This window comes from Mauremys mutica, chromosome 1 (genome assembly GCF_020497125.1).
Source record: "Mauremys mutica isolate MM-2020 ecotype Southern chromosome 1, ASM2049712v1, whole genome shotgun sequence".
In the NCBI taxonomy this organism is placed as follows: domain Eukaryota; kingdom Metazoa; phylum Chordata; order Testudines; family Geoemydidae; genus Mauremys; species Mauremys mutica.
Window position 1 is genome coordinate 97,737,528 of NC_059072.1, and position 16,288 is coordinate 97,753,815.

Sequence of the window (16,288 nt, forward strand, 5' to 3'; positions counted from 1 at the left end):
GGTCTAGTGGTTTAGGCAGTTGAAATCCATTGTGGGGAGCTAAATTTTATCCCTGCCTCTGCTGCAGAATTCTGTGATGCTGGGCAAGTCACTTGAACCAACTTTTCACAGATGGTCATTATGTTGTGTTTTCCTCTTTTGCTAGGTAACCAGCCTGAGACCCTGGCATCTGATTTGCAGAAGTGAGAGCACTCACAACTGCAACTGAAGTCAATGGGAGCTGTGTTTTGAACATATAAAGTGCTATAAAACATCAAGTTCTCTGAAAAATCAGGCTGTACGCATCAAGATCGGACACCCCAAATTGGTGTACCCTGTTGATGTTAATGTGTCTGTGCCTCTGTTCCCCAACTATAAATTGAGCTAGTAATGTACCCTCATCTCACAGGGGGTTGTAAAAATAAGTTAATGTTTGTGAAGCACTCAGATATTTTAGTGGTGATCACCATAGAAAAAGGCCATGAGGAAACTAACAATTTTGTCTTCAGAGGAGGGTTTGAATTGTGTGCAGTAAATGAGGCCTGAGTGAGGAGGAAAACACAAAATATAGAATGGCTGCTCCTTCACTGAACACTGTCCATCCTTTTCACTGAAGAGGCAGGAATCCTAGTATGTGATCATGTAACTAATGACTGTCATAACGCATATGCCTAGGGGGCCAAATGAAGGTTGCACTGGCAAAATTAATTCATACACTTCCTAACTTTTGTGCGTTCGACTTTGCAACCATTACATTCTTCTAATGTTGTTTTTTGAGTGTAATAATGTATATAATTTCCAAACACACTAATTGTGAATGGATATTTTGCTCAAGAGAATGATGTTTGTAACAATGGATTGCTGTGGGGGATGAGAAAGGAATAATGCAAAGAGCTGCAGGCTAGGCTGGGATGCAGTGGGGCTGGATATTTCATGTCTGAGCCCCCAGTTCAGCAAAACACATAAGTATGTGCTTAACTTAAGTCCCATTAACTTCAGTGGAACTTGAGCATGGGCTTAAAGTTAAATACATGCTAACGGTCTTTGCCAAATCGGAACCTGAATCCAGGCCAGGGGAGTAAGCAACCAAAAGTGGTAAGTACCTGACGATTGGTGTCATGTGTGAAAACAATTGATGCATTCAGTGCAGTAACTAATGGCACTTTTATTGGCACTATCAGAACTGAGTCTTGAATAGGCCAAGGCAACTCGAGCTAATACTTGCGGAAATGGTCCCTCCAGGTCAAGGATGAGGAAACTTACCCAGGTAATGTGGGGAAGCTTGACTTGCTGTTTCCTGTGCTGCAGTTGTTCCAAGGACCTGAATTTTCAGTGTTCGCAACATGACATCTTCAGAGGCACAAAATCCATTTACCTTCTCTTCCCCCTCCTTTTTTTTTTAAAGTTGGTCAGTATAATAAATTCATAAGTGCCTCTTGAGGGTCACTCATTGGAATTAGAGGATGCTGTGTTTACACTTCAGACTTCTGCAGTAATAAATTAAATTGCTTGGGCTTCACTTAGCAGTTCTATAGGCTACTACCAATACAGCTCGCCAGGCACCATTATCCAGTTCCAATTGATATCACCTGTGAGCGACTTGCAAACTGTGTCCTAGACATAGAGGAGAAGAAATTCTCAGTGAGTGTGGAAATGAGAGACTTAGCATCCCCTAGGATCCTTGTGTGGAGACAGAGACATTAAAACACCAAACCATTAACAAACCTGACTTCATCCTTGTGGTCCTTGTAACCAACATCTGCCATGAGTTAACGGAGCCAGAAGTCCAGGAGCTGCAGAGGTAATAGGTGATTAAAGTTGAATCAGTGTTCCAAAACAAAAGAAAACATCTACCCACCTACAAAGAGCATTTATGTTAGCATTCCTCTCTCTGCTCTTCTTGTTTCTCTTGCTATCTAGAGTTCTTGTAATTCTCTGCAAGGCTCCCTGTGGGAATAAATTGCCATGTAATGGGTTTTGAGTGAACTTGCTCATGGGAGATCCAGAGGCAAACTGGCAAGGGTGGCCACCTGCCACCCCCGTTTCTTTCTGCAGAATGTCAGCTTTTGTTTTTAAAATATTAAGTTTCTTGTTCTTAAAGTTGCAAAGAAAAACCTTTCAAATGTGAATTGAACGCAAACTAAAGGAGCATTGTTTTATTGGGTCTGCAATAAGACAAACGGAAAGGTTATCTGTGTGAAGTGTTAATTGTAACATTCATCTTATCTTGGAGTGAGCCTAGGATTGACCATGGCCAGCTAATATGCATTTAAAGGTGTTAAGCTCTGACTACACTAGTGTTTTAAAACATGCTAACTAATGCATTTTTAAACACAATGTATTTTCCTAGTCTAGGCATGGACAGTGTAGTTACTAACTCAGTTAAATGAGCTATGGTAGGCAGTGCCTTTATGTCAAGAATTTTTCACTCCTGATCATTTTAGCAGAAACATCTAGACAATGTACACCTCTACCTCAATATAACGCTGTCCTTGGGAGCCAAAAAATCTTACCGCATTGTTGGTGAAACCGTGTTATATTGAACTTGCTTTGATCCACCGGAGTGCGCAGCACCTCCCTCCCAGAGCACTGCTTTACCGTGTTATATCCAAATTTGTGTTATATCGAGGTAGCGGTGTACTTACCTAGTGGCATCAACATGGTATTAGGACCCAAGAATTCAAGGGTTCTATTCCTGACCCTGCCACTGGCTCAGTTTGTGACCTTGGGCAAATTACACACCTGGGCTGTGAATGCATGATCTTGTAAGCCAGGGGTCGGCAACCGGTGGCTCGCGGCTCGCCAGGGTAAGCACCCTGGCGGGCCGGCCCGGTTTGTTTATCTGCCGCGTCGGCAAGTTCGGCCGATCGCAGCTCCCACTGGCTGCGGTTCGTGGTCCCAGGCCAATGCGGGAGGCAGGAAGCGGCGCGAGCCGAGGGATGTTCTGGCCGCGGCTTCCTGCCTCCCGCATTGGCCTGTGACCACGAACCGTGGCCAGTGGGAGCCGCGATCGGCCGAACTTGCCGACACGGCAGATAAACAAACCGGGCCGGCCCGCCAGGGTGCTTACCCTGGCGAGCCGCGAGCCACCGGTTGCCGACCCCTGTTGTAAGCTAAGGAGGGTCATTTTGAGACTGTGGTTCGGTGAGGGAGCCTGCAAGAAAAAACGCCTTGTGCTCCAGGAAATGGTATAAGTGCCCAGTAGGTGGCACTCTTCTCTCTTCATGGAGGATACGTCTTATTAGCCAAGATTGTCAGGTATGCAACTCCATGCTCTGGTGTCCCATAGCCTCTGTCTGCCAAATACTGGAACTGGATGACAGGGGATGGATCACTTGATGATTGCCATGTTCTGTTCATACCCTATGAAGCATCTGGCACTGGCCACTGTCTCAGAAGACAGGCTATTGGGCTAGATGGAGCATTGGTCTGACCCAGTATGGCCATTCTTACGTTCTTAACCGATTTGATCTTCAATTTCCCCATATGTAAGATAGGGATAATACTACAGAATTAATTTTTTTTTCTGTTAATAAATTTGCATGGATTCATTAAGGGTTAAGACATGGGAAGCAGTTTGCGATCTACCATTCCTACTGTGATGATAAACCACTGCCTTCTGGATACAATACCATAATTACTCCAGTTTCAGTGTTTAGTTTGTGGTCTATAGGTGTGAAATTTAGCAAGTAGTTTTTTTATTTCTTAGGTAAAATGTTATTAGCACAGAAGGATTGGGGTAAAAGGCTTGACATCAGTATAAAAATAAAATAGGCATGAGCCTGCTTAGGACCAAACACTGGATCAGCAACACCAAGTGAAGAACAAACATGAATAGCTCTATTAATATTTGTTACAGCATTCAGAAGCTTTCTAGTTTCCTCACCGCACAATGTCTGATTCCTTGTATTCTTACCTGGGCAAGCTCTCAGACCAAACTCACGCAGTCCCCATTATGAATGGTTTCATTTTATTTTGATTTAGATTAAATAAAAAATGCCCATATATCAGCGTAAAGCACCCTGCCAACTATTTAAAGTATAAGCCTAAAGTGCGGTACAACCAACTCAACCCTTCTATCTAGCAGCATAATCAATCAAATACTATTGCTCCTTTATATCAGCCTGTACCTCAGTCCACCTACCTTTCTTTAAAGGTCAGGTGAAACAAATATACATAATGTTCTTAAAACTGACCAGGGGCTAAGTCAAGTGGGCATAGTGATTAAGCCTGTGTCTCAAACTATTCTGCAACATTAAGAAACTCCTCAGAGAGGTTCATCTGTAATTATATGTGCACTGAAGCCAATGTCTCTGCAAGTCTCCATCCAGACGAGAATACTTAATGCTCACAATACCAGTGCTGCCAACCCTAAGCTTTCAGAAATCCTGAGCCATGTCCCCAAAATCATGAATTTGGTTTAATAATCATGTTGGGTTATTTTTGTTTTGTTTGTTTTTAGTTTTTAAGTTTTGGATTCTTTTTATTTGCTTTCCGATCTGAGCCTTTAGGTCAAACCAGTTCATATTTTCAGGCTTTTCTCTGCACCCATGAGGCGAGCCCTGCGCGGATACAAATTTATATCTGCAAATGCAGATATCCGTGGATATAAATCGGCATCCGCAGGGCTCTCCAATGGCGAAAGGAGCAGAATGGCGAAAGGAGCAGAATGTGGGGCCACGCTCCCAGTAGCCAGTGGCCCGCGCTGGCAGCACCTCCGGCACTGCTGTACCGCCTCCAGCCCTGTCCTTCAGCGCAGCTGTACAGATCCTGACAGGAGGTGCAGTCAGCTGCGTAGAAGAGACACGGACAGGGCTGGGGGTGGTATAGCTGCACGGGAAGAGCTGCCAGCATGGGGCGCTGGCTACTGGGAGCGGCGGCCCCACGTTCTACTTCTTTTGCCACTGCAGTTCCTGGGAGAGCCCTGCGGATACTGATTTATATCCGTGGATATAAATATTTGCAGATATATATTTGTATCCACGTGGGGTTCTACCCATGAGGACTAGAAACTTCCTTGGCTTTTAAATGAAAGCTGAGATTTTCACAGTCACTTGTCTCCAGTAAAAAGTGACAGAGTCCTGTGGCACCTTATAGACTAACAGAAGTATTGGAGCATAAGCTTTCGTGGGTGAATACCCACTTGGTCAGATGCATGGGGCTGGGGTTTTAAGAAAAACACCTTCTATTGCAAGGCTAGTGAGAAGTGCAGAGGGAGTTGCTGCAGTAGCCCTTATGAGATTCTTTGGAGGAAAAATAGTCCCTCTGTATTTAACACTTTCTATGTAGAACTTCATATCAAATAGCTAGGCTTGGCAGGATTCAGTTTAAATCAGTAGATTTCAGTAAAAGTTGATTTCAGCTGACACACTGAAATCAATGAAACAAAGATTGATTGGTAACAATTGGCAGGAGTGAAACCTCCTCCCATTGTGCCTGCAGAAATTAGGTGTCACCAGCCCTGCAGCAAAAATTCTGAATTTTTACCCAAAAAAAAAAAAAAAAAAGTTTGAAGGGCATAAAAAGATTGTCATCAATAACTATAGAATTGGTTGCATTTTTTTTTAAATTGAAATGATGAGGAAAATATTGTTGCTGATTTTTAACACGTTTTGGCCAGCTCTAAAAATAGGTCATTTTGCTAATGTTAGATTTTTGTGTTGACTGTTCCAGAATAAGGTGGGATCCAGTGGAAAGAAAAGGATGTGATCCATAAAAATTGTCATAATGCATATTCATAAAGGGGCAGGTTAAGGCTGCTCAGGCAACTCTGAATCTGGCATTTCCTAACTGTTGTGTGCTTGGCTTTGTAAGTTTAAGAAAATGTTGTGTTTTGTTTTGTTTATGTTAAAAATAACTATTTGGGATTTTTTAACAAGTTACAAATATCAATAAACAAGCATCAGAATTCTGTCTTTACACATATTTACAAACTCAGACATACTTATCAAACGTATTCATATTTTTAAAAAATCAAACAGGATTTGGGGGAGGGCAACTAATATATAGTGCATGCATATTTCTGTGTGTGTATCTGATGTGCAACAGTGGAGGCTTGAAAACTGGTTCTCTTTTCTATAGCAGTTTTTCATAACCTCAGTTTGAGGAGTTTAGTGATGATGAAGTAAGTCAGAAACAGTAGAGTGAAGCAGGAGATGAACAGGGTCTTTGCAGCAGGGAGATAAATTTGAGAACGAGGTGATTTCCTGGTAATAATGATAGCTCAGCAATACCTGTATGATTTTGCATTTTCTAAACCATTCACAAATTGGTGACTGCTTGATAAAGCCAGTGTGATTGTGCACAGTGCGGAGAATTGTTAAACAGTGCAGCCTTTTTAAATGCATGTGAGCAGAAAGTTTATTTCTGAGAAGTACTAGGCACAAGGCATTCACCCATCATCCTCATTGCAGTGACGTGTTGAAGTGAACTTAGCCCTTGTTAACTGCAGACTGTCTTGCTACTCTGTGGACACCTGTAACCATTCATTTTTATTGGTCTCATTTAATTTTAACTGAAAATTATTTAACACTAGATTTGTTTTTTTTAATCACCTCTCAAACATTTGCCATGAATATATTGCTCTGTTAAAAGCAATTTGGAAGAATGTCTCTGTCACTAAAAGATTGGCTGCCTCTCTCCATTTTTCTCTCTCTAAACCCTTGTGGCAATAACACACCTGGAACAGACGGTGGAATGATCCTCTCTTGGGTACATTATATGTAATTATGTTTTCCTTCTCATGCATCTTGGGTCTCTCCTGAGTGATGTAAATCACTCCCTCACACATGAAATCATGCAGGGTCAATTCTTGGCAAGATGTGACACCTGAAATGCTGCAATTTTTTGGGTGGGGGAATAGAAAAAATACTTTGTCTCATCCATTTTTTAAAAAACATTTTCTTCCCTCACTGTATATTAATTGCCACTTCCTCTAACAATATATTAATTGTCATTATATTAAATCCTCCTGTTCCTCATTATCTTCCAGTTCCGGCCCTGATTCTGGCAAATATGTCTGTCCAAGACAGACATGCTCATCTTTATGTATGTACTTAAAGTTCCCTTGAAGTTAATAGGACTTGAAGTCAGTAGGCCTGAAGCACTTGCCTAAGTTAACCATGTGCTTAAGTGTTTTCTTGAATCGGGACCTTAGTCTATATAAGACGTGGATTTATTTGAAATAATTGTCTGTTTTTGCTATGTAAAGCACACACAAAATGTTAACCCTGCTCTCATCCAGATATTATTTTCCATCCCTTAGATGGGAAGGCGGCGTCGCTGTCGCCAATCGAATCTCAGCCCCATAGCCCTCATTACACAGCCTCGAACCAGCGGGAGCGGGAGAGCTTGGAAATACGCATGCGGGAGGTGGAGGAGGAGAACCGGGCGCTCCGCAAGCAGCTCAGCCTGGTGCAGAGCCGGAGCCCAACGCACCGTCGTGGCAATCATTCAAAAACCTACTCCATGGAGGAGGGGACCGGGGACAGTGAGAGCCTGCGGGCTGGCATCGTGGCAGGGAACAGCTCAGAGTGTGGGCAGCAGCCAGCAGTGGAGAAGTGTGAGGTAAAACAAAAAGCATTACCCGAAACAATGAATGCGGGGGGAGGGGGGATTTATTCACCCAAGGAATGTGCTTCTGAAAATGCTGCAATTCCCTTCAAGGGATGTTGTGCAGTAAATTCTAATAGATTTACAGTATAGTTTGCTTTTGTCATCTTTTGATACTCTTGAAAATATTAATTTTTCTTCCTTATGGCTGATGTCTTGTTTTTGATTCTCATGGTCCAGATTCAGATGTAAACCAGCCTCTATTGACTGCACTAAAGCATCGCTGATATATGTCAGCTGTGAATCTGGCCCCAGATGTTTCCAAATGAGCTGATAAGGACACAGTGCTTTTTAAAACCTTACTTCCTTGTTTGTGCACCAGCCGTCCTGTCAGCACAACTCTGAGTTTCTGTTCCTTAGATTGCTGCTGTCTAATCTGTTTGCTTTTCTGAATTGCCTATCAATGGAGTATCTAGTAGCAGCTGATGCAGAGCCACATGTTCTATACAATTAGCTATGGCAGACTCTTCTAGGAGAGGTTGGTCAATTCCATGGGCTTGGGATAAGGGGGTGTCTGTTTTTGAGTAGTCGTTCATTTTATACCTGCATGTTTGCAGTGGATGTCATGTAGACTTTCAACTATTTTATTGTATCTGCAAATCAGGTAGTTGGACATCTAAATGATATCAACATGCATCCACAAATTTTCAAGTGTAAAATGGGAAGCCAGGATGAGGCCTAGTTCAAAATGAAGCCAAACTAGCAGGGGCAGGAGAGTCAAAAATAGGTTACCCTCCCCCATTAAAAAATTAACACGTTTAATCTGATACCTGTCATCCTTTTTATCTTGTTTTTTTCCTGAAAAAACAGAAGGTGAAAAATAATATGATTGAGGGGCAAAAATTAGTCTTAATTATCTCTTCATATAAAATTAAGTCTGCTGTCTATTCATCTGACAAATTTGATGTATCTATTAGAACTAAAACACAGGTTTCCAGTGCTGGGCTTTTTTTCTGACAATCAAAAAATGTAATACTGGGGCTAAAGGTGGGGAGTCAGACTTTTTCCTCCGAACAATGAAGGTCTGATCTTGCTCTCTGTAATACAGGAGAGATTTGCCATAGAATTCAGTGGCAGGAGGATAAGGCCCTAAGTAAATAAATTATACTTATTCTTAGTCAAGTACTGGTTAGCTCAGTCCTAACCTCAATGCCCTCAACCAATTTAGAGCAAGTGAATAGCTATTAAAAAAGAAAATAGTTTAAGTGGCCTTCCAGAAATACATGTGCTTCCTCTGTGGGGTTTAGCTGGAGGCAATGGTTATATAAAACATGAAACCTCACTGGGCATGCCGTCCCCTATCTAACCACATGCAATGTTGATAACGAAATAGCTTTTCCTCCTTCTTAAGGAATTCACATTATAATTCAGTGACAGCAATGGAAGTTTAATTTTAACTTCCTTATTATCAGATTTGCCAGGGGTCTCATTGTTTATGCTATTACTGGAGATGCCAGCTCTGTGTTTCTGTGTGTGAGGGCAGTATTCCTCCCCCCACCCACACGCACACATTCAGTGTTTTGAAATTTGGAGGTATTAACTGAACCTTTCTACATTTCTGACCTAAGAGCGCCTGTAGCAAGGCTTGGGGTGTGGAGTAGAGAAGGGGAAGAGTCTGGGAAGCAGTACAAAAGAAGGGGCGAGGCTAGAGCTCTGTGGGAGAATAAAAGTGCTGGTATTAGACTGTTGATCACAGTCAAGGAGCTCTTTAAATCTTGAAACATTTAATAACTCTCCATTTGGGGGTAGTTTTAATAATAATAAAACATTTGAAAATGCAATTAATTGTGATTAAAATTTATTCTCTGATAACATGATTTCTGTTACAATATTTATGATGTAGCTGATGATGTTTAACATTTTATAGCATGTGCAACATATTCCAGCCTAGCCACCACTTCCTATTGTGTCCTGTGGGCTGGGATAGCTGTTCTGATGGGGTAATGTAGCATGAGGGGCAGAGAAGTCTGATCAGGTCTGTGGTCATTCTAATCTCTTGCTTGCATTAGCTAGATCCAAGTCTTGTGAAAGTTCTATGTCTTGCACTCGTAGACCTCCCATTACTAGTGGACAGATGTATTGTTGTGGTGGAATGTAGCTGTTGTGGGAGATTATCATTGCAGAGGGAGAGGCGCTGTTAGGTTGCAATGGGCAATGTCATGGAGGGCTTTGAATATCCAGACAATGGTTTAGAACTGGACTTAGCACAAAGCAGAGCACTAGGGGGATGTCTTCATGGTGGTGGTCTGCTACATTTTGTGACAGCTGGAGCTTTCTTAGGGTATGTGGCTTCATACTTGGATATGAGTTTTGCAGATTTGAGTGTGGAAGTTGTCACATGCACCACAAGTCAATATCTAAATTATTCAGCCATCTTGCTTCATCATCAAAAGTAGCAAGGTGTTTCACTCCATCCTCCGATCTTCTATTCGTGCACTCCTCTACCATGTGTTTGACCGTCCACATCGCTGCCCTGCAATCACACTGAAGATTGGGCTAAACCAAATTTCTCCATTATGGCAGCCATTCTGGTGGTTCCAGTCAGCAGCTTGTTAAACTAAGTCCAGGAACTGTGTCCCAAGCAGCAAACAAGTGGTCATAGGTTAGGGCTTCTAATGTTTGTCAGCATGCCTGCCTCTCGGTACTAGAGTGGCTTTCACTCTGTGAGGACATAGCTGTTGACCTCACTATGCCTTGGTTCATCTGAGATTGGTGTTGGACTGGCAACACTGGACATGAGTACATGAGTGGCTGCTGCTAAAGGATGTCGCAAAGTCAGTCATAGTAAGTCAGCAGGAATTGCAGGTTGAGTAAGTGTTTACTTCCAGAGACATGCAGATCTTCTATGCATTGCTTACTTGCATCTTTTGTCAGCCTTGGACGCAGCAGGTTGTTTTCATCCAGCATAGCTCTCCAGGCAGTTTTCAGGATGATGGCATCTCCTTGAAGTTTTGGGGAGCCATATAGGCCAATACATATAAATTAGATGTTAATGTGTGGCTAAGAGAACAACTAATAGTACAGGTGGCTGTGTTCAGCTCCAAGTCAATGAGATGCATATGCTGACTTCTGCCCCAAACTGCTGCCCAGTATTCCACTGGAGCAAATACCAGGGCTAGGACTGAAGATCATAGAATATTGCCTATGCTCCCCAGGAGGTTCCTGCTTCTGGATTAAGGCAGTGCAGGAGGTGACCTTTTTCTTCAAAAGTTCTAGATGGGACCGATATGTTAAATTATGATTTAGTTTGACTCCTAAATAAGTGACAACTGACTGGAAAGGAAGAGAATGATCCTCAACACAGACTGTATGGGGTTGATTGGCTAAGCGATTGTTCATATAGCATTGTGGCCACTGTCTTAGACTCAGTTAATATAAATGTCCACTGAAGAATGTAAGTGGCTGGAGCATTCATGTCCTGGTTGAGTGACCCTTCAATATCGTTTAGAATGTTACCCACGTCGGCGAGAGAGGTATCATCCCCATGTATGTTCTTATCAGCCTTAGTTGTTGGTAGATCATAGGTAAGTAATTTAAAAAGAATAGGAGCTAGAACAGATCCTTGCAGGAGTCCATCACAGAGATGCCTAAGTTCACTAACTTTATCTCCAGCTTGCAAGATCAAGATCCAATTCTTTATCATGTCCATGAAGAACTGCACAAACTTGGCTGTCGCCCCCACATGCCAGACAGTGTCATATGCAGCTGACAAGTCCCATGAGGGCAGCACCAACTTTTTTGTCCTTCTTGAAGGCATCTTCAGTGTCTTGTGTTAGACAAGCAACTTGATCTTGAGTACATTGTCTTGAAGTCCATTGTCCTGGAGGTCACAATGCATGAATCAGTGTGGCCAGGTCTGAGTCTGATAGATGGATAGAATCTTCTAGCCAGTTGCAGATGGAAGTGGGTATCCAGGAGCATCGAGGAATTTCAAAAGGATCTATGGCTGCTGACCAATTTAGTAATCTGAGGGAGATGTCCTTGATAGTGAGGAATATTACAGAGGAGGCAAGTTCTCTGAAGTGCCTACCTCTTCCTGCTAGCATCACTCAGTCTTGGGTAGGCATAAAGAAAGCTGGGAGATGGCGCTGTTTGCCTTTGAGCGAGTGTACTTTGCCTTTCAGATATAGAACGGGGTTGTGTCTGTGTATTGTTGATGCTGCAGCCCATCTTGTCTCACCAGCTTTCCCAGTGGCTGTGTACAAATGTTGAATAATATCTGGGGAAGGACTAAGCCTTAGAGCACACTGCAGGTGAAGGCTTTGGAAGTTGGGGGATCAGCTATCCATAATAACCCTCTGAAATATTCCAGGACATTTTTGTTCATTCCCACAGCATCTTGGAGGCAGGACAGGAGCATCTGGTGATCAGTAGTATCAAGTGCTGCAAAGAGGTCCAGCAGGAGTTCTATGGATGTTTTTCCCTTGTCTCTGGGCTGGAAGAAGTCATTCAACAAAGCAACAAGTACCGTCTCTCTATTGTGCTCTGGCCTGTGAAGCCTGGCTGAGGAGGCTCTAGGACATTGGCAGCTGACAGGTGGCATGAGAGACAATTTTTTGATAACTTCTCAACCAACTTGCTTAGAAAAGGGAGATTAGAGACAGGATAGGCTCATGCTAACACAGTTTAGAATCTGATTTTTCTGGTCAGGACAGACTAGGCAAAACTGTGCTTGTAAGCAATATTGTGTCTAAGCCCAGTCCATAACATGGCTTCAGAATGATTGTACCTGGTCTACAATCACCGGAAGAAAGTAGAGTTTAAGCTGTGTATAAAACCGGTCTGCTAACATGACTTTAATTGACAGTAAGGGCTTAGAGCTCCATAAAGCCATAGATAAATTGGGAGACACCCAGATGGGAGACTAACCAAGCAGAGTGCAATAAAAAATATACTGGAATCCAAGTCTATAGATTCAGCAGTTATAGGTTAAACTGCTGTTACTCTGGCAACCTATCTTGTTTCGTTATATCAGGATGGTGACGCGGGGTCTGATCTTGCTAAGTGCTGAATGGCCTCAACTCCACTAACTTCAGTGTGAGTTTATAGGATTGAATACCTCACAGCACCACTCCCAAAGTTTGCTGCAATAAATCTAATGTGACTGATACCTAAAGCTACAGTTTTGGCAAGGAATTTTTTTTTAGTAAATTTTGTAGCAGAGATGCAGGGAAAAAATAAGTCACAGAAAGGTCACCAGTAGTTTTTGCTACACCAGCATACACAATAATATAGTGGGGCGGGGGGCTGAAAGGTGAGGCCCTGGGAGTGAGGGCAGAGAGCGAGCCCACCCTGCACTCATCCCAGAGCAGTGGCTCCTGTCCCATGGAGTTGGGCCCAGCTTCCTGATGCGGGCATTGCAACCTGGTGCATGGGGACACAGCACCTCTCAGGTTTGCCCATCTGTCCCCTGTAGATGGAGACAGAGGGGCAGATGGGTCAAACCTGAGGGACACTAACCAAATACGTTTTTACTGCCATTTCTAAGATTTCACAAACTCTACTCAAGTTAATCATTTATGTGGCCTTGTGACAAAATCATAGCCCTACTGATACCTAACACATGGTGCAGCTCTTCTTCCTGCCACCCAACACTCCAGATTCTGGTTGTACGGATAATACATGTCTCTCAAAACCTACAGATCGTCCCAGCCTGTGTTGCAGTCCACTTTTGGGGACTGCTGACTATGTGAGGAGTGAGAATTCCTATTTGTTCTCTGCATAGTGGGCTCCCTCCAGAAAGTAAGAGCTGTCTGAGTGAGAAACTAGCTAGCCAAGCTTCAAATGGAAACCAACTAGGCATCCCTACACTTTCACAGCTATATCCCATTTCAGAGCTTTGTTCTGTCAGCGTGGTGAGCTCTCCTTGCCCTCTTTGTTCATTTAAAAAAAAAAAAAAGGAAGAGTGGGGATGTTCAAATCAAAATCTGTAAAGGTTAATTTTCTATTTCCCAAAGCAATGGCAATGATTTACTGTGAAACATTCAGAGCAGGGTAAACGAATGACGTTCAAGTTAGTTGATAATTATTGCTGGGGACAATACCTTTCCCTACCCCTCCTTGAGCCTAACAGAAGAACTTGCCAAACCTCTGCCTCAGATTCAAAGGAGGGTGGGGAGAAGAGTTAAAACTATTCTTGTGTCTTCCTCCATCTTGCTTCACCTCAGATTAAAAGCCAAATAAGCATATGTAGTTTTTCCATGATGTAAAATTCCTGAACATGTCTGCTTATAGCAAACATACATACATTTATAAATCTCAGTACAGAAGATAAAACAGTGTTTAAAATGTCTGCACATATTTGCATACTTTAAATAGTATACACAAATTGTGAGTGTGTGTGTGTGCGCGCGTGTGCGTGTGTAATGCATACACACACAAATATAAAATACTCGCACAGTTGATAAATACAATGCCTTTCCTACATCAGATGTAATTTAGCAACAGTAATGACTTTGGAATGATGATGGTGTTATAACTCAATTAAAATGTTTTTAACAAAACTGCCTCAAGTGGGCTGCAAACAGCTGCAGACCACCCACTCCGAGCTCCAACAATTGCCACAATAAATATAGCCCTGCCATGTATGTTTTCTCTTTCATGAATGATAAAACACAAAAAAGGCTTTATTTTTGTTCCTTTTGTGTCCTTTTCTCCCTCAGACGATCCACGTCGCCATTGTTTGTGCTGGATACAACGCCAGTCGGGATGTTGTCACGCTTGTCAAATCGGTCTTATTTCACAGGTAAAAGTGGCTTTCTCTTCTTGTATGTTGTGTGTCTGAATCCAAACAAAATAAGGACTTGCTCTTTCTAAACTCTCCCTTCGGGGGAGATCAGCTTTCCTTTCCAGGCTACAGCAAGTAATCCTGTTTGTTTGGAAGTAAGAGAGGTTGGGATTTACGTCTACCCCCCACAGTGCCAGGAGTAGTTTACAGCTCTCCCTTCATGCAGACTTCTGTAGTGGGCTCATGGATCAGAGGTCCAGTCAGTTACACCCAATACATTATGGGAGCATAGGGACTGTATCTGTCTATCTGTACTATAAAATGCCTAGCACACTTGAGTGATGTCAAATAATAATATAATACTCATTAGGCCTAGGTCTAATAGTTTATGGCACAGGTGTAGATAGGAATTTGAGATTTATATATAAACATGGTGATTATGTTGCCCCAGCCTACAGTTTACACCATATTTTTCCAAAGTAGACCTGTTACCGTACACAATATACTCACCAAGGGCTAGATTGCGCATTCCTGGGTCTTCAGTGAGCATATGGTGTTCACAATCTGGCCTTAGCATATCAAGTGCAATTAGAGCTAGTAGAGTGTGACTGTGTTTGAGACTGAAGAAGAAATGTCCAGTCAGCAAAAGAAATGGCACTCCTAGAATATTGGCATTGTGTGTAATAGTGTATACTCATCTTATGTCCATTGCTCATCTTGGTGAGGAGCAACAAAAAGATGTGTCTACACTCAGAGTGGAGTGTAGAGTACAGACGCTGCATGCTCCAGCTAGCCAGGGTATAAATAGCAGTGTAGATGGGTAGGCATGGCTTAGACGAGTAGAGTGCCCTACAAGCCTGAACCTCCCCAGGGACTATACCCTGTGTGACTCTCCACATGCCCAGGCTCTGCCTCCCACGTCTACACTGCTGTTTTTAGCAGTGTAGTGTCCTGCTTCCTCCCCGCAGCCAGAGCCTTTCCTTACCGTGATGAAACTCTTTCCCCACTGCCTCTCCACTGCCTGAGCCTTTCACTGTGGTGTATTGCTACACATCACAGTATCAAGTGTGAATGCAGCTTATCTTTCGCTGCAGAGTATAGCTACGCCTGTAATGCCTGTACTCTACAAACCTCTGTAAGTGTACATGTAGTGAAATGTTTTCCTGTCGGGGGAGGGGGTGGAAAGGAGGGAGAGAGATGATCAACCTAAAGCAGACTAGGTAGGTTATCAAAATGTGCTAAGAGCATGAACGCTTTGCCCTTACTCATGGTCAGTGTTACCTTGCACCAGGAGTGGTCCCATTGACGCCAGTAGGCATGATTCTTCACTGCCTTGCTGCTTGTGTAGTCACTTATTACCAGTGTAAAGTGAGTGTAAAACACACCTAAATCAGAAGGGTAGTGTACTTAGTACAGCTGTAAATGAATGCAGAAAGTGCAAGGCAGTAGAGGATCAGGTCCAGTGAGACCATTTGTGGAATACTCAATGTGAACAAGGGTATCAAAATGTGACCCTAAGGGTATGTCTATACTGCAGTTGGGGGTATGATTGCAGCATATGTAGAAATACTTGAGTCAACTTTGGTCTAGATAGATTAAATGATAGATCATGGGCACCGGCTGCTCTAGTATTTACCCAAGGTCCCAGGTGGGGAGAGCTAGCCCCTGTAGCTTTCTGAGTTTCTGAGACTTCACTGTCCTTATTGCCTGACCTAGATTTGATTTAGCTAGATCACAGCTAGCTTAGGTATGTCTATATGTGCTGCAGTGACACCTCCCGATTACAATATAGACATTCCCTTACTGTGATAATAGTAGAAGAATCCCGGGCTTGTCTATACACATAATTGAACCGGTTTAACTTAGGGTGTGACGTTAAATTTAAACTGGTGAAAAATGCTGTATTGACACTATTTCACTTTAAGTCAGACTTATTTCAGTTTAACTTAAGTTGATTAGGAACAGATTTAA

At 42.7% G+C, this 16,288-nt stretch overlaps 1 protein-coding gene across 4 annotated transcripts in view; it reads left to right on the plus strand.

Moving 5' to 3' along the window:
* Nucleotides 1-16,288, plus strand: part of LARGE1 (LARGE xylosyl- and glucuronyltransferase 1) — a 365,026-nt gene that overhangs the window by 153,328 nt on the left and 195,410 nt on the right. For all 4 annotated transcript variants that reach the window (XM_044986889.1, XM_044986872.1, XM_044986881.1 and 1 more), the window contains 2 exons: nucleotides 7,244-7,545; nucleotides 14,253-14,335. In XM_044986889.1, coding sequence (XP_044842824.1) covers nucleotides 7,244-7,545; nucleotides 14,253-14,335 — 385 coding nt within the window. The remainder of the gene's footprint in view (nucleotides 1-7,243; nucleotides 7,546-14,252; nucleotides 14,336-16,288) is intronic.